This window comes from Amblyomma americanum, chromosome 1 (assembly GCF_052857255.1).
Source record: "Amblyomma americanum isolate KBUSLIRL-KWMA chromosome 1, ASM5285725v1, whole genome shotgun sequence".
Classification (NCBI taxonomy): Eukaryota; Metazoa; Arthropoda; class Arachnida; order Ixodida; family Ixodidae; genus Amblyomma; species Amblyomma americanum.
In genome coordinates, this window is record NC_135497.1 from 214,620,510 (window position 1) to 214,639,398 (window position 18,889).

General features: G+C 45.3%; 1 protein-coding gene across 1 annotated transcript; it reads right to left on the reverse strand.

Moving 5' to 3' along the window:
• Positions 1 to 630: 630 nt before the first annotated feature.
• LOC144114602 (GPI-anchor transamidase-like) lies at positions 631 to 18,673 on the reverse strand. Its single transcript, XM_077648455.1, has 9 exons — positions 18,388 to 18,673; positions 18,157 to 18,323; positions 17,926 to 18,061; positions 17,626 to 17,737; positions 14,806 to 14,902; positions 12,501 to 12,618; positions 11,113 to 11,223; positions 3,574 to 3,746; positions 631 to 866 (listed from the first exon to the last, which is right to left on the reverse strand). The coding sequence occupies exons 1-9, from the start codon at positions 18,460 to 18,462 to the stop codon at positions 788 to 790; spliced, it is 1,068 nt and encodes a 355-aa protein (XP_077504581.1). The 5' UTR covers positions 18,463 to 18,673; the 3' UTR covers positions 631 to 787.
• Positions 18,674 to 18,889: the final 216 nt, after the last annotated feature.

The window sequence follows — 18,889 nt, forward strand, 5'->3', positions numbered from 1 at the left end:
TTTGGGTGGAACACCACGTTTTTTTTGTTTGGTACATAAATAAAATGAACACTTGTTTCATGTACGGTATTATACAGGCATTAGGTATTACACTCTTAGTTTCCTTTTTATGCGTTTAATTTTCTGCTTGCAACACTAAAACGCCTTATTGGATGTGCACATTATTGGTGTGCACAACCAAAAACTTTAGGGGACACAAAAGCTTCACCTTAAGGGTATGGCACGACAGCTTTAATGTATCTCTGCGGGACCCTGAGGTCCTCTTTGTGTATCATTTCGCGTGTCATTTTACATGTCATTCTCTACTTTACATTCACTGATCGCAGGGAGTCCTCATATCACTCCTGGCCACAGGTTGCTTTCCCTGAGCAACCTCTCATGACCCATCATTAATTTAACTGCCACCTGCCACCTGCCATGGTGGGCAGTTTGCTCACAATCAGGTAGGCAGGTTTTGATGACATCACAAGGTCACATGACTTAGGTGGCAGGTGGGCCACCTGCTTTTTTGCTCACAATGCTGATGCCGGATTTTCTGCAGAATGGGAACTTCGTAGCTATTGCGCTAATAAGGTCTTCCTCAGTACAAAAGTATGAAGGGTAACAGGACAAGGAATGATTATGACCAAATATCGTGGTTCAATATTTTTATTAAATATTAAGTAAAAGCAAAGAGTAGCAGTGCTTATTTACAATGTGTGAATATACAACGAAACATTAATGCCGTTTCACTGTCATCACAACAGGCACGTCTTATCTTTTACCCACCCGTAAGTTTGTGACAGTACTATGAGAGAAAGGAAAACTGGCCGATTTTATGCCATTCTTGCTTCTGGGTGAGAATGGTGTTCTTAGGCTGCTTGCCTCTGAAAGAGAATAAACAGTGATGTCATATGGTGCATAGAGAGCTATGACAAAGATGATGAACAGTCTTGGGGAAGGGTTGGTGAGCAGTGCCAGCTTGTAGCAGGAAGGGTATTGAGCCAATGAAACAATGGCTATAAACTGACAGAGAGCACACATACAGCGTAAGTAATTTTGTGGCCATAACACAAGACAGCAACATACACAAAATTTGGCACTATAAAGGTAGACATAATTTACAGTTGTTCTCCCCATTGTTAAGAATGTCATCAAAAAAACACATCTGAGCAAAAGTTTCTAGAAAAAGATGGGTAGTTTAACAGCAGGAGTACTTCTAATTGAAATGCTGGGACTTTCCATAATGCCACTGCCTAACTGTGCAAATGGAGAGTAAAATGTAGCAAAAGTGTAACATCAAACCCAGAACAATATTGTACATATACAATGTCCCAGCTAGCATGACCCAAGAGTATAAGGGACAGCTTGTACAAGTTATGGAAATACAATTAAAGGAGCACTGTTGGTGGTCAACTAGACTAAAAAAAAAAAGTATTGCAGCAATTTTACATAATTTAAAATCTAATGCACCACCTATATGAAAAAAAAAACCCCGATCCACTGCAGAGTGTCAAATGAAAGTGCTAATGATGGTATTTGTTAAAAGAAAGTTTTACTCTGCACGTTTTATCCATGCTCACAAGGAAAAGTGCAAACCTCGACAAGAAAAAGACTGCAGCCACTGCCAAGCACAGGATGTTCAAAACACGCGCACTCCTCCCGCGAGCATTTCAGATTTCACATGTCTTGTTCACAGCACGAAAAACACCTGCAGCAAGGTTGCCACAGTGAAAGCTACAATGGCGGTTAGCTCTGAAACTTAGCAGCTTTCATAATTTTTGCATACCTCTAACATTTAATCAAATTTCATTATTTTCACTTACCAATCTTGCATACACATACCGTAAGCAGTCAGAGATATATTATTACAGTATTTGAAACCATTATATTTTCACGATTAGGTGACATTTGAAAAACCTTAAAGAGGTACTTGATGCGCACCAAGTCAGATGGTGATTTTCTGGTCACATGATCACTGGCAAAGACGTACAAATGTATTTCGTATCGTTAAAAGAGCATCAGCTGATTCAGCTTCTAGAATTTTCAGGTAATTTACAGCCATTATACCTTCACATGTAGTAAATATTGTTTTAAGAGAACGTTTATCTCAAAACAGGCAACAGAGAGAAAAGTTTTTGCTGAACGTTGCATTTGTGCTATGTAGTAATCACCTGTAAAGGGACCCTACAAGCAATGCCATACATTGTCTAATTGCTTCCAGAAACTACAGATAATGGCCTATGCTATGCTATGTTTGCTATGCTTTATGTGTACTAATACTCCATCTCATAAATAGTTTGCAGCACTGTGGAACCAACAGCTGTCTCATCCAATCAGGGCTTCAGGAACACAACAAACAGCCCCTCAAATATTTGAACGCTGTTGAACTACTATTATTTTTCAAACAACTGTTGCAGTAATTGGAAAGGTAGTTCAGACTTTTTTTTTAAGTACAGGAAGCGTTTCATTCACTGCTCAAATTAGCAGAGAAAGACTGCAAGAACACAGCACTGTAGAGGCCTACTGTGAAGTGGTGCGCCACCATTCACAAACATGGTGCCCGCCAAGCATGAGCAGCTGCACAATGGCGCTCTTTCCTCCCCATTCATGGGATGAGGGCCTCGGAGGAACACATTTATGCAGCATGTGCCACTCTGACTGGCTCAAATCTCTGTAGCTTCCGCAGTGCTGCAAACTACTTGTGAGATAGAATATAGATACATTTAATCACAGGCCTGCAGGAGAAAATTCGCAGCGCCAGCATGCTCGGCTCTTCTAGCATTCAGAGGGTGGGGGAAGCATGATGGAAGCTGGGAGGGGAGGGTAAGGTTGGCTGTGTAGCCTTGATTCTAGTAAAGGCCACATTTGCAAATGTCAAGTAAAGCAAAAACCAACACAGTGCATTCAGCTCTCGATGAGTTTAGTACATTAAGCACCATAGCGTAAACATTGCATACATAACCTTTTTCTCTGCTCTTCCATGAAGGATACCACAGACATACCACCTCAACCACTACATCTTGAGGAACTGAAGACACGAATCACAGATGACAGTGGTGTGCACTAGGATGTATAGCAGCAGATTGTACATCAGATTCAGAATTGCCAATTGTAAATTGTGGAGTTTAACGTCCCAAAGTGACTCAAAAGCTACAACTCCTATGAGAGACATAGTAGTGCTCCAAATTAACTTGGACCACCTGGGTTCTATAATCTATACTGACATCGCAGAGTACACAGGTGTTTTTGTATTTCGCCTACACTGAACTATGCCGCCACGGCTGGGATTAAACCCACGACCTTGGGATCAGCAACCAAACGCCAGACACTAAGCCACTGCAAATGGTCGGTATCAGATTCAATGCAATAAGATTAACTAGTTCTAGTAATGACACCCCCATTTCATTCACTGACAGCAGACAAAAAAAGCTTAGTTCTTCTTGTTACTCCCATCTGTTCTTGAGTCGCAAGTCACAAGATACTGTTTAAATGATAAAACTGCGAGATCAGACAGCATATGTCAACACCAGGATAAGAAAAAATTGTGCGTGCGATATCAGTTACACAGTAAAAGTGAGCAGCTGCACTCACACGGCTTGACTTGGTGCCAAGAGAGGTCGCAGCGTGACCTTGTGGCGAGTGAGCTCTACATTGCGCACACTCCCAAAGAAATCCGTCAGCGGTACTTGGTCCAGGTTACGGGTAAACAGGTCTTTGCGTGAGACTGCTGTTGATATGCACACTGACTTGGGGCAAACACGGAGCTGCAGAAAGAATGCAGCCAGCATATGTGGCGAGGATCACAATGCCAAACAGCAACTTAACTGCATTATTAACTCTCTGGCAGCAACATAGAATATGTGCAAATGTAATACTTAATCAGTGCTCCTGACCTATGATAAATCCAAAAATGCAGTAAAAACAGGTGCTCCTGATTGTGAAGAAAAGAATGCGAGCAATAGAGCACGACAGCTCATTACAAGAAACAGTATCATGTATGCTGGTTTGGTTTGGTTTATGGGGGTTTAACCTCCCAAATCTACTCAGGCTATGTGGGACGCCGTAGTGAAGGGCTCCGGAAATTTCAACCACCTGGGGTTCTTTAACGTGCACCAACATCGCACAGTGCACGGGTCTCTAGAATTTCGCCTCCATCAAAATTCGACCGCCGTGGCCGGGATCAAACCCGCATCTTTCGAGTCAGCAGCCGAGTGCCATAACCACTGAGCCACCATGGCGGCACATTATCACATATGCCTTTTGCTGAGTTATCATAGGTAGTATCAACTGCTACGCCATATGACACTACTGTAGGGCACTATTAAAATAAAAATGATTAGAATTTGAGGTAGGAAAAGAATACCCAGCTCAGGAGCATGTGGAAGCCCTTTCTCCTCACAACAGAGATGTATGCAGACAGAAAATTTTGGGTGGCTCTTTCCCAATGATGCTGAATGGTTATTGGAAACTGAAGACATACATAAAATGACTGTTTAAAGGTTTATTACCTTTAACACATTTGGTCCTCCTTTATTAAAACAGAATTTTTGTTGAAGTGAAATTCCAAGCTAGTAAACCCTTCAGTGCAGAAATATACCAGGAATACCCAGAAAAGCTCTGGAGCTTCTCACCAAGTGCTATATGCTCATTAGCACAAGATGCACTATAGTAGACATGGTCTCTGCTTCATTTAAATGGGCCAGTTAAGTTGTCGAGCTGTTGCTCAGGGACCGATCGCGCGCGCACCCGAAGCCGGTGGCTTGGCCCCCTTGGTTGATGTGTGTTAGCTGTTTTTGGGGCTCCTCGAGAAGCCGCCATCCAGGCGCCGCCGAATAGGGTTTGTTTTGAGACAAACGCGGCAGATGGCGGCAACGACAGTTAACCGGCAGTAATAGGAGGCCCGTCCTTGTAAAGTCGCACTCGGCCGCAAGACGCGGCCGACGCGCGGACCCCTGGGGTTTCGAGAGGGGGTCGCGTGTAAATTTATTGCTTTCAACGGCGAACCGGCCGCGGGACGGGCCGGACGCCTCGGAGCAGGCAGCAGAATTGGGGAGCGCGACCAGGGCAGTGTGCGTGGTTCGGACTGGGTGTTCGGTTTCCCTCAGCTTCCGCTGGCGTTTTTAGTGATTTTGTGTCTCTGTGCTGTAACCAAGCGGAAATGCGCAACATCTTCGTGGAATTCGCGCGGTGCCCGCGCGACAACAACAACGTGAGCACCGGCGTGCTATTGGCTCCTTCAGTTTGAACGAAATTCTCCTGATTGGCTCTGAGAAGCACATTTCCTATTGGTTACAAAAAGGGTCCCCAGAATGCTGGGCGAAGGGATTTAAGGGCGAGTTTTTGGCGCGAACGGGAGATTGGAGATCGGAGGGCAGGTCGCCTGTGAGCGCCCGTACAATAAAGAGCTGGTGTCCCGAAGAAGTTGTCCAGTCTGTTCCGCAACGTGTCGCCGGATCACCGAACCATCAGAAGACTTCAAGATCAACACCATCGATCTGTCGGTCACCAACATCGATCGATCAGTCAATCACCAACACCCAACATCAATCAAAATTAACTGGCGCAGTCGGCAGGATGATTCCGGCGGCTTTCTGCGGAGCTGACACGGACATGGGCACTATGGGACACCAGCGGAGGGCGACACCCTGGTGAGAGGCCCCGCTGCTGCGGCTGATCATCGCGAGAAGTGGGTGCCGTTGCGGAGGAAGCAAGTGAGCTCCTGGTGACGGGCTTCGGAGGCTGGTGGGAGCGAAGAGAGGCGACATCCTGGTACGAAGCCTCCGGAGCTGTTGGAGTCGAAGAGGGGACGGCAGTTGAGGAGAGTCTTGGACAAAGACTGGTGCAAATCTGCGAAGCAACGAGGAGGAAACGAGAGATCTCCGAGCAAGAGAGTGCTGCAGCCGTTGGAAAGGACGAGGCGGCGTCTGCGGCTGCGGCAAGACAACACCCCTTCGGTGCAGGCGTCCGAGACAGTAAGGGACGCGTCTATAAGAACACTTCCAGGTGACAGCGCAAGGTGACTCTTGAGCCGGTTCGTACCGGCGCCCTGTGCGGTCCAAGCGGGACACCATCCTTCAGGGTCGACGCGGGACGACAGCGACGGAGGAATTCAGGTGGGCCCTCTTCCTGCTTGCTACGGGTCAATCATGTCGGTCACCACACGGTCGCAATCTCAACGGGTAGATGAATCTGGGGGATTGGAATCAGGGGCTGGAAGCCCACAGAACGTATCTAACTTGGAAGAGCAGTGCGCTCCAGAGGAGGGGCAGGGCAGAGCAGCCACGGGCAGCAGTGACGCTGCCATGCGAGTCAGAGAACGAGAGCTGGAGATAGAGAAGCTGAGACTGGAGGTCGAGTTGAAGTGACTCGAAATTGAAGCTAGAACCATCGAGGGTGCAGGTCGAGGCGGTAGGACAAAATTAGGGCAGTACGCGGACGATCTGAGGGCAGTCCTCGCACCGATGCCCGAATCTGATGAACTTGTGCCTGCATGGTTTAAGACAGCGGAAAGTATGCTCCGGAGCTGTTCAATCCCTGATAGCATTTCTGGCCAGGTCATACTTCCTTTTCTAAATGAGAGGAGCCGCACTCTGGTCGCCAACAAGTCGGACGATCGGGTGCTCCCTTATACAGAGATCAGAGAGCTGGTGCTCACCGAGCTGAAACTAACCCCCGAAGAGTACAAGCGCAGGCTCTATGCATACCGTAAGGGCAAGGAAAGCTGGGGTCAGTTCGTGACTAAGCTGGAAAGTTTGTTGGATTATTACCTGCGTAGCCGAAATGTCGCGACGCTAGAGGATTTGAGCCAGTTGTTGGTCGCGGACCGCGCCAAACAGATGATGTCAGACGAGCTGCGCGCATATGTTCTGCAACACGAAAGAGGAGAGTGGTTTAAGCCCACAAAGATTGCTCAGCTTGTGGAAAAGTTTGAGGAGAGCAGAGTCGTGCACTGCCCGAGAACGATTGACGCGCTGAATGAAGTTTATGGCCAGCCACGAGAGGCAGGCTGCCAGACATGGGGCGGCGAGCAAAAAAACGAACGCCGACCTGCAGTGAAATGCTTTGGCTGCGGGGACTTCGGTCATATGCAGCGGAACTGTCCGCAGACTACATCAAAAGGAGCGGCAGGTCAGGAGTCAGGCGGAGAGCCCCAGCTGTCGTCGAGATTGACAGCGAGGGCCGCATGTGAGCTGGAGGCGGAGACAGAGATCGGGACAAGTGAGCCAGCGCAGGACTCCAGACTGACTTGGGTGGAGCTGATCTCTGGTGTGCGCTCGTTCAAGGCTTGCCTGGACTCAGGTGCAGACATAACGGTATTGAGGAAGGAGATTGTCTCCGATAACGTCAAAGCGCAAGGCGCGGGAAAGGTGCGACTGCGCGGCGCGTTCGGCCACACGGTCCCGGCTGATCTCATGTATGTTCCCCTGAGTTTGGTCACGAGAGACGGCAGCTCGAACCCGCAAACTTTCAAACTCTGTGCCGTTACTGATGAGCTGGCTGAGGGAGTAGACGCGTTACTGACCCCCGATGTTTTCGAGGGGCTGAGCACAGTACAGAAGGACGCTTTTGAGTTGGCTGATAGAACGATAAGGGCAGAGAGTGAAAGCGCGCTTCACGAGGACAGAGAAAATGCTGCGTCCGTACGAGAGCTCACCAATGGGGATGTAGTCCTGGATACAGGCCAGCACAGTAAGACGCAACCCAAATGGATGGGCCCAGCTAAGGTTAGAGAGAGAAAGCGGCTGGACAGTTATGTCCTCCAGTTCAGATGCTCTTTCGAGGCTGGATAGCGACATTGGAAGCTGAAAGAAAGAGAAAGGAGTGCCCCTGTTGCAGCATGGTACTCAAGTGCAAGAGCTAACTCATGTGTGGTAGCGACCGACATGGCGGACTAAGTGCTTGCAGGACAGGGCCCTGCCTTGATGTGTGTGTGCGCGTGATTGACTTTGATTCATTATTCCTCGTGTAGTGTGGCACGTCGGTGTAATTCGCTGCATTGGTATGCTTCAAGTTAAACGGGGTAAGTTGGGACCGCGATTCAATGCCTTGACATATTTCTTCATCGCACTGTACGAATGCCTCGAAAGTGTGTCTTGCAATTTGCGTGTATATGTTTGTACGAAAACTGTCGGGACCATTGTTAAGACTTAAGCTGCTTTTGTTAGATGTGGTAGTTGTGTGTATTATCGATGTGCTTTTCCGTATATTTTGGTTCGTACGTCCCTTCACACTTTTTCATTGTTGTAACGCGCTTTGTGTTGTGCGTACAGCGAGTGTACGCACAACATTCTCGGTAAGGAGGAGTTAAGTTGTCGAGCTGTTGTTCAGGGACCGATCGCGCGCACACCCGAAGCCAATGGCTTGGCCCCCTTGGTTGATGTGTGTTAGCTGTTTTTGGGGCTCCTCGAGAAGCCGCCATCCAGGCGCCGCCGAATAGGGTTTGTTTTGAGACAAACGCGGCAGATGGCGGCAACGACGGTTAACCGGCAGTAATAGGAGGCCCGTCCTTGTAAAGTCGCACTCGGCCGCAAGACGCGGCCGACGCGCGGACCCCTTGGGTTTCGAGAGGGGGTCGCGTGTAAATTTATTGCTTTCAACGGCGAACCGGCCGCGGGACGGGCTGGACACCTCGGAGCAGGCAGCAGAATTGGGGAGCGCAACCAGGGCAGTGTGCGTGGTTCGGACTGGGTGTTCGGTTCCCCTGAGCTTCCGCTGGCGTTTTTAGTGATTTTGTGTCTCTGTGCTGTAACCAAGTGGAAATGCGCAACGTCTTCGTGGAATTCGCGCGGTGCCCGCGCGACAACAACAACATGAGCACCGGCGTGCTATTGGCTCCTTCAGTTTGAACGAAATTCTCCTGATTGGCTCTGAGAAGCGCATTTCCTATTGGTTACAAAAAGGGTCCCCAGAATGCTGGGCGAAGGGATTTAAGGGCGAGTTTTTGGCGCGAACGGGAGATTGGAGATCGGAGGGCAGGTCGCCTGTGAGCACCCGTACAATAAAGAGCTGGTGTCCCGAAGAAGTTGTCCAGTCTGTTCCGCAACGTGTCGCCAGATCACCGAACCATCAGAAGACTTCAAGATCAACACCATCGATCTGTCGGTCACCAACATCGATCGATCAGTCAATCACCACATCAAAATTAACTGGGCCTAAACCACACCCTTGTCAATCACAGGAGACACCTTGAAGACTGCAGGATGCCTTTCAGATGATCTTGAAGTTAACAGTGCAAATACCAAAGACAAGGATGGAGAAGTATACGCAATGAGCACTGGTTGATCGCTTATTGCATGATACTGAATCGAGCAAAAATTCTTGTCTAGACATGTTCTTTACAGTAAAAACAGACAAAACTGACCGACCCTTGCAGGTAATAATATATCTGAGAAGGGCATTTGACAGAAAACGACTACCCTGTTCTTGCTAGAGAAATGTACCATGTTAACAATTTATAACCCTTTTCAAGTGAAATCTTTGGCACTGCTCGATGCACGTACCTCTCTTACTAATGATTTCTGCACTGTTAGCCTCAAGATGCAAAACCAACAAGCCTAAGCTGCTGGTCTAGCAAACTACATTTCGAACGATATTTTCCAGAAATAATTTTTCTGTAATGCCCAATATACGAGAATAAATTGACTATACACTATTTTGCTTTCACCACTTCTCTCAACTCAAATTCCCTTCTATTTTCCCTTGACTTCTGCCTCAAGGAGCATTACCCTGCTTGCCAAGGCCATAGATAATCCCACTGTTCATGACAACCTGGCTCCTACCATTACCTTGAACAAGAGTGAAACTTAGTACAGATGCCAAGCTCCGTGCCCCAAGGCAGGCTGCAGTATCATGTCATGAGACCATGATACAAGAGCCATAGAAAAGGAAAAAAGGAGTAGCACATTATTTATGTGGCCTACCTGCAAGTGCTACATGCCACAGAGGACTGTAACTTGCCTGAAATATCTATGGTGCACAGTGTACCCGTTGCAAGCAGCAACTCTGCAAGCTCAAGGGGTGTTCACGTCCTCTTTAAATGCCCACTTGGTTTTAACATGAGTAGCTTGGTATTATTTACAATGCTAAAGGTGGCAATTAATGCAAGATGCAAACGTAATGCTCAACAAAGTAAAAGCAATGCTACCATTTTTTGCAATTTTTTAGCTATATTACAACCATCTGATCCAAAATTGCTTGGTTGGGAAAAAAAAGGCATATTAAAAGAAAAATATCTAAAAAATCACCATAAGATGCTAGCCAAACATTATTTAAAGCAAAGAACAAGACTGTTTCCAATACGAATCTTTACTACAGTTTACAGTTGTTGCTAGTACCAATGTGTAAAACAATAAAAAAACATGAGAAGCTGTATCGATGTGGCAATTCAAAACACTCCCAACTCTGGTTGTTACCTCTAATTCTTGCAAAACAATGTTTTTTGTTCTGAAAAACACACCAGTGTCTGCAAGCCAATTTAGGAAGAACATGGTGCATGCCATATGCTGTCGCCAAAACAAAAGGTTTTTGTTATTTGGCTTTCTATTTTGAGTCCATCAAGGGGCTTTAGTTGTACAAAAATAAGGAATGTGGTTGAATTCAATACAGAAGACAAAATTGTGCAATATATTTATATACTTAAGAAGTGCCAAAATTCCTTCAGAAATGAGTAATGCCATGATGCATGACACAATGCAATGTCACCAGGCCACCAAATTTGCTTTGTCAGTTGCCTGCCAGAATATCTAATGGGTCATCAAAATAAAGCTCCAACAACATTATCTGTTCAAAATATTATATCAATGCAAACATGCTCAATGGGCTTTTGACATCTAGCTTTGTGCCAGACACAGAAATAGTTGCCTAAATTTAGCGGTGCACAAAATCTACATCCCACACCTACACAAGGGGGTGTATGTCATGCATGTCATACTATGTTTAAATGACCAAAAAGCTTGTCGACTTGAACACATCCTCAGATATAAATTTTGTAATTAAAATGCAGGGTTGTTTCATAGCGAAATTTCATGCAAGATTTCTTTGTTTTCACAAAAGCTTACTCGATACACAATTATACTGCAGTTTGCTTCTTGTGGCAAGCAGCTAAGGAGCACCAATTAATGCAGCACTTACAAACTGGGCCATTGTCTTGGTGTTGTTTGTGGTGACCTCTTCAAGGAACATGAGTGCATAATAAGTGTACCGGTCGATTACATACACTCCTATAGTCGGGTCGCCATGGTGCTGCAAGCAATGGAAGCAATGGCACAGCACAACTTAAACGACTCACACTGTGACTGCTGGAATCAGTAGGCAATAAGCAGTCACAAAGAAGTAACATGAAACAAAAAAGACAAACAAGCGCACAGATACACAGAATGCTAAGTGCATGAGCAAAGTGTGGCTGCTCTCTCTGGGTTGCAGTTTTTCTTGCTGCATAATGTCCAGTTACTAATCAGACTCTCAAAGTTTCTATCCTGCATCAGCATAAGTGAACAAAAGAAGCTATGATGTTTCAACTTCACTTTCACACTGCCGTGTAGAGAGTGATATGTGAAGTCTGTGGCTGCATTACACAATTGCTAATATGAAGTTACACACAGATGTCACGTGCTTTCATTTCTTCTAGAACAAGTTTGAATTCAGCTAAAACAGCTGAGCATGCTTCATTCAATTCCATCTCTGCTTGTTCACTCTACATATTGAAAATACAGTATGCTTAGTAGCTGACGTTCCCTCTCAACACTCTGCTTCATCAACTTTGCAAGAGTATCTGAACTTGCATTACTGGATAAGTCTTCAGTGCTATCTAGTGCTAAAGTGTTGAAGATAAAAAAGACAAAGAGCATTGTCATCATGTGCATGACCAAGCCAGACCACACATAAGTTGCAAGCGGTTGTCCAAAAATATTTGCTGAAGCACCGTGAAGCACATCAGTACCCTTTCCTCCACAAGCTAGAACCAATATGAAAGCACCACGAGGCAGTGCACACACCCACATCTCCACCCACTTCTTGACACCCCCACATCATTACAAAAGCACGCCTGCTAGGGATAGGAGGGCTAACTCATCACCTTACATGAGAGGAACAACCACTCCCCAGAGCTCTCCAATCGGCCCTGGGCTTCATGCTGTTGGTAACAAAGATTACCCCCTGCCCACTTGACTTTTCGATGGGCAACAGATGACGACAGGTAAGCCTCTCTCCTGAGCTCTTCCGCAGAGGGAGAGAGATCAATCCTCAGCCTAGTAACGTTGTTTAAATGTCACAGCAATAAATGTGCTCCTAATGTGCCTTGTTACCTTCCTATTTTGTCCAAATTCATCGTGACTATGACCTAATGCACCATAGGCTAGGGATACGTGCTAGTGAACAAGAAACATCAGCATTGTGACTAGCACAAAAGCCCACTTTGCAAGCTAGTCACTCACAGCTTGTTTGTTAGTAAAAAGCTAAGCCACTTTCAAGTGATGGCTCATAGTCAAAAGAAAAAAAATGTTTGCCATCAGCAAGCTCACCGAGAGGGAGTCTTCACCAATCTTGCTACTGGCTACAGCGAGGATGTTTGGTGAGTAAAAGCGCTTGAACATGGACTCTGCCTGGCATGTGTCTATCATGAAGAAAATCTCATGGTACCTGCAAGCATACAAGCATTCAGAAACACTGCTATACTCCATCCAGGTAAGCAAAAGACAATTTAATGCCGCTGTCACTGTGAAATCATGCTAAACCTTGGCATTATAACATGCATGCATATCAAGTGCATGGTGGAGTTTTGAGTGCACACACAATGACGTACACACATGCAAAAAAGAAAGTACTATGGCAAAGAGACCCAATGACAATGTACAGCTGATTGCAACACAGAAAAACTTTGCTGTCTCTGATTCTCTAGTGCTGCTGAACCTCTTCAGTTGTGAATGCCAGTACGCAGGAAGCATGTATAAAAAGAGCGCAAGCTAAATGATGTGCTGGCTTAGACAGCACAGCAACTGTGGCTCAGCATCATTACACACAGCATCCTGTGTAAGGTAATCTGAGGACTAAATGTTTAAAAGAAAAGAAACTGCCACATGTTAGAGGAATGAAACTGAAACAGCATCATTGGCTGTTACTCAGAGCAGACAGGAGCACCTTTTACTTCATGTACGACTAATTCATAAAGTTAATTAACCTTTAAGCTGCTAGAGATATGCAACAAGTTTCAACTTAGTTGTAGTGTGTCCTAAGGAACCAGAAAAATTGTAAACTGCCGCCGTTATGGAGGGCTTGAGATGAATTTAGGCCACCTGGTGTTCTTTAACATGTGCTAACATCCTACAGCACATGGGCGCCTTTTGCGAAACAAGAAACGCAGCTGCCTTGGCCGAGATCGAACCCGGGTTCTCCGATTCAGTAGCTGAGTGCCTCAACTACCGAGCCACCGTGGCAGGTGGCCCAACCAAACATACAATTTCTGTCAAATACAGACTAATTCTGAAAGCTGTTTCTTTCTATGCTTTCAGGGAAGCATATAAAACTCCGTATACTGTGAACACTTGAGCATACAGGTAGCAGTAACAGCTGTGAAAATTTGGATGCGTCAAGTCAAATGCTAATGCAGGACCACTGTCAGGTGCACAATATTCAAAACACATTCCTGCCATGGGCATTTTGGATTTAATGCACTGCCAGGATTGAAGAAAAACAAGCCAACAGTTTTGCAGTAATGCCATTGTGGATTCCACCATTAAGATTTCTTTTGACACCGTGCAACATTTTCATTAAAAATTTTGCATACCTCCAGTAACTGTTCTACCTCATCACTTTGTCTTTTTTTCTCAAGAGATCCACTCCGCCATGATGGTGACAGAGTGGCTGTTTCTCTATTCTGGGCAACGCTCGCCAAGTTTATTTACAACGGCCCAAGTGTGGCGATGACAGCACCTGACAACCAAATCAACACCTACTGAGACCAATGTAGCCAGAATGCAGCCACATGTCCACACAGATGTCAAGCATGCATTTAAGGAAAGCATATTTATAAAGGAGAACAGGCGCCAAATTTGGTTGCATGTTTCCTTCTTTGTAATGATGCATGAGACATTACTGTAGATGGATCACAACTTGGTATTCACTGACAACAGCTAAATAATTTATAACTGAATTTCTTCTCTCATGCAGAAGCTGAGTTATCTGTAGTCAAATTTTGAATTTCAGCGTCTTCGCGCCTCTCCCTCTTCACTCTCCACTTTTTGAATGCACAAAGGTTGGCACTCCTCCGCTGGCTGCCGAAGCGGCTGACTGGCTGCGGCCATGGTAGCTGCCTGACGTCTGAAAGAATCTAACCAATAGCCATCTCTGTACAGAAATGGGCAGGAGCGTGAGCTGGAGGAAGGCGCAAGCATGTCACTGGAAAGGGCTCACCAATTTTCGTATGCAATTGTGGGTTCTCTGCAGCACATAGAAGCGCGTTATTTGGCTCAAGTGTTCATGACGAGAGGATGTAGTGATTGAGCAAGTGAGTTTATGTACTCCCATCAGAAGGTGTTTCATAGCCCCATTAAATGAAACATGCCATCTTTGTAAGTTAGACCAATATGCAAACTTTTGCCACGCACAGACTCAAGACCAACAGTGCAGCCCTCCAGCATTTGACTAACTGACTGCAACAGCTAGCAGAACATTTTTTTGAAAATGTATGAATTCCTCATAACACTTTTTTTAATTTGTAAAACAGTGTGCCTAATTTTTGCAGCTACAGTGTGCTCAAAGTTTTTCTTTTCACTTAAAACAGAGAAGTTCATGTGCATAAAAATCTGGAATGAGGAGGCAAAAACCTACCTTCGTTTTTGCCACATCTGCTCGAATGCATCAGCCAACTCGACGTTGGTTACTTCTTCAGAGTCCTGAAACTTCAGGAATCCATCGCCGCCATGGCCTGAAGCAGGTACCAAAACAAGGCTGTTTAGGGCGCACAAAAGCATAATGGATGCTGCCCTATTTTCAGGCACTGTTCATGAAGAACTGTAGCATATACCCCCAAGCTAAAGTTTCAACTGAAATTTCTTCAAATTGGGTCAACTATAAAACAGTCTAGAATGTGATTGCAAAAACCTCCTCAAAGTAATAGAATGCTTGATACAACGTGCCATATTGCGGTGGTATCCAAGGCTGGAAATGATGCTATGGCCTTCATCCTGTGTAGCAGGTGATTATAGCAGGTCTTAATCAGGCCAAAAGAAAAAATGGTAAAAATAAAAGTTTCTACCTCACAAACCTCGTGCACTGGTCATACGAGTCATATGCTTACACTGATTCTGCAAGGTAATCATTCCATTAGTATTTGAAGCACAATCTTGCCACTTCAACTGCCTTCCTGGGGGCACACGCATTATCACAGTTTCTGTGCTACTGCAAGCAGTTTTTTTATCATACCATCTGCAAAGCTGGTATGACAGCCTAGCTCGTAGGCAGTAACCTCCACGAAGTGGCCACCGGTATGAGTCACGTTTTGAAGCGAAGTTTCCCAACTGGTATGATCAAAGAGCTCAGATTGCAAACATCATGACAGCCACAACAGCCCATATTGGCTAGATAGATCAACTTGCATCATTAAGATATTTAAAAAATAGGAACAACAAAAAAATCTGATGCAGCAGAGGGTGCTTCTAAGTTTTTTTTTCTTCCGAATTTCAGGGTTTCTGAAGATCCACAGACACCTCCACACATGATATGCATTCTACCAATGTGCAACAGTTAACTGCATCATTTTGATACTACTTCTAGCACTGCCAGCTTGTTTTGTGCTGAACTTTTGCAGAAAGTTTGCATCATGAGGTCTGCTTTATGCAGCACTAAGTTCAAACTGCACAAAAAATGAAGGCACATGAAGAAGCACACACAACACAGACAGATGCAGACTTGCAACTTTATTTTGGAAAACCAGACAAGACCATTATATACCATGTGAATTACATCACACAGACGAACTATCTAATGAGCACGCTATTCCGGTACTAAACCATGTTGGATTGGCACCCAGATCACAATAGCAGAGTAAAATTGCAACAACATGAATTTTGCAACCGCAAACTGAAGCTAATGGCGAGATATGAGAACCATACGTAGTTCTCATATCTCACAAAGTGTTTGGTTTGGTTTTATGGCGTTTAACATCCCAATGTGTCTCAGGCTATGAGTGATGCCGATGTGAAGACCTACGTGTATTTCGACTGCCTGGGGTTCTTTAGCGTGTACCGACATTGCACAGTACATGGGCCTCTAGCATTTCGCCTCCACTGAAATGCGAATGCCATGGCAGGGATAGAACCTGCGTTTTTTAGGTCAGCAGCCGAGTGCCAAACCACCGAGCCACTGCAGCAGCTAACAAAAAGTGTATAACCCGGATCAGTATTATGGGTAAGATGGCTCACTTACAAAAAAGGCATGTAATGATCACATTTGATTATTGGTTCAGCACCAGAGAAATCTGGCGATTGTTGCTGATATAGCATATGCGGCTTAATGTCTCAAAAGCTGCACTAGGGCTATGCAAGACAGCGCACCAGAGGGCTTCAAATTAATTTTGACCTTCTTAGGTTTTTTAGTATGTGCAAACATTGCACAACACAGGGCATTTTCATTCTTTGTTCTCATCAAAATGTGGCCGCCACAGCTGAAATGGATCCTGTGTTCCGTGCTCAGGGGAACACCTTAGCCACTGAGCCACCACCATGGGTGGTTTTACGACTATGTTGCCCCTTTTGTGCGATACAATTTGTGTGCTATAAAGTTGCCTCCTCAGGTTTACCAAAATTAAGTTGGAAATCTGCATCTGTTCAAGTTGTATGTATTTCATTCTTAATTAGCATTATTTTCAGGCAGCTCGAACTGCACCAATAAGCCAACTAGCATAAGAAGTCTCACTGAATGCTTTATACAGTGGCTTCAGTAATCAGTACTTGCCTGGCTCCCCCACCAAGAGTGGATTAATGGGTAAATCTTGAAGGGAGCAGATGGAAGGGGTGGTTCTACTTGCATGACACATTTCTTGCACTGTCTTCATCATAACAAAGGAGGCCCATGGAGGATACTAGTGCAACAGTGAAATTTTTCCTAAAAGAAAATTTCGCATTTGGGGGTGCTCCCCCCATAAATCCACTCCTGTGATTCATACGGCATAAACTGAAAACCACTGTCAATTGTAAGATTGGCCCATGGGACAATCTGATGTTGTCATCTGCAAAAATAATAAAATCAGCAAGCACGCTACTGGTCTCAGTGGGTGCTGTCCTTTCCTGGCATACAGCAACACCAGTTCTCTTGGCTGACTGTGCTACCTATTCTGACAGCTCACTAGCAGGAAACCATGGTTATTCATCTCTACCACATGAATCAGGCAAGTACTAATGCCAAACGCACTACTGTACAAAGCAGACCTCAATTTCAGTTTTTGTCGGAAGTGTGACCACAAGCAAACAAGTGGCCTGGGAGAAAAAAATTGCAAAAAGTGTCAAAACAAAGATGCAGTTTACTAGAGTTGTCTGTACTGTTATGTTGTCAGTAGAGCAGTGCCACAAGCACTGCTACAGCAGCAACAGAATTCATTACAGGTTTCCCTTTTCAACAGTACATACTTATGACAAATAGACTGGCACCTACCCGTCATGTAAATGAGAATGTTGCTGTATTCATCAGTGAGAAGCCGCTTGGAGCGCGGAGTGTTGGCAGGCAAGCGCCCCGTGAGGATACGGATGAAGTTTTCCACAGTTACCTGTGAAACATTGCAAAAGGGAACAGGCACAAGCCGATTCTCACACCATTTTGCCAGTAATCTTTATTTTGTACCGCATTCATGTTGTGGAGAGTCTCTGGCGTTTCGACTAGGTATTCCAAACTAGATGAATTCACAAAGACACTACATGCCAAGTTGATCATGAGCGTGTACGAGTACGCTCTTACCTCGTATCCCCTGTAATCAACCTCTACATTGTCGCCATACACGTTGATGTGGTGGTGAGCATTGTTGAATACAGTGGCCGGCTTTGGATTCCGAAGGTTGCAGGGCATATCGTCAGCGATCATTAGTATTATCTGGCTAAAAAAGTACAAGGGGGTGAAATCAGTTACAAATTTCTAAACAGACGTAGCAATGCCATTTATTATATTCTGTAAGTTCACGCGTCATGTTACCTGTCAGGAATGCCGAAACGCTTGACGCTTCGGTAGATGGAAAGCACGTTCGCGACGTGCCGGTAGTTGAACCAAAATCTCGATGTGCACACAAGAACTGCCCAGTTGTTAGTATGACCGGACCTGAAGAACTCCGAGACCTTGGCATCGACGGATTCGCTGGCATGCTGATTGAGACAGAGAGGAGTGCAACAGTTACGTCAGGAAAACAACATATGAGCAGACTCCAACCTGAGATTGGGAAGGCAGAACCAGCAGTGACATTAGCGAAACAGTGAAATATACGCCCAACTTCCACGGGATCATTCTCTTTTAGAAATGTAGTGATCCTGCCTGTTCCGCCAAACACTCCTAAAACTGAACACTTGGCTCCAAGCACTCGACAGCTTGGCTCGATAGCTCTGGCAGCTATCGCCAACGTTTAGAGACCTTTAAACGGTGCCTCTAGCTGCAGTACTCAAGCTAGCAGAATCATTGGCAGAAAAGAGCCGGTAGCATCGGTAGTGCGGTCTGGAATGACTATCGGCTGCTAGCTCGATGATAGCCATAAGCTGCTGCATCAGTTACATCGGCTAAACATTCCTTGCCCCTGCTTCCACAAGCTAGAAAATTACCGATTATACTTTTTATTGCTTTCAAATACAACAACTGCTCATTTTTAATTATAACAAAAATTCGAGTATCTGCTTTTGTTTACGTTTTGCATAGCTAGTCTTTTGAAATCGATCCAATC

Coding starts and splice junctions, on each gene's coding strand:
- LOC144114602 (XM_077648455.1), bottom strand. CDS start 18,462: ATGATCCCGTGGAAGTTGGGCGTATATTTCACTGTTTCGCTAATGTCA. Junction 14,903..17,625: donor CATTCTCATTTACATGACGG/GTAGGTGCCAGT, acceptor TACCTGCTTCAG/GCCATGGCGGCGATGGATTC. Junction 867..3,573: donor TTGGCACCAAGTCAAGCCGT/GTGAGTGCAGCT, acceptor ATTCTCTTTCAG/AGGCAAGCAGCCTAAGAACA.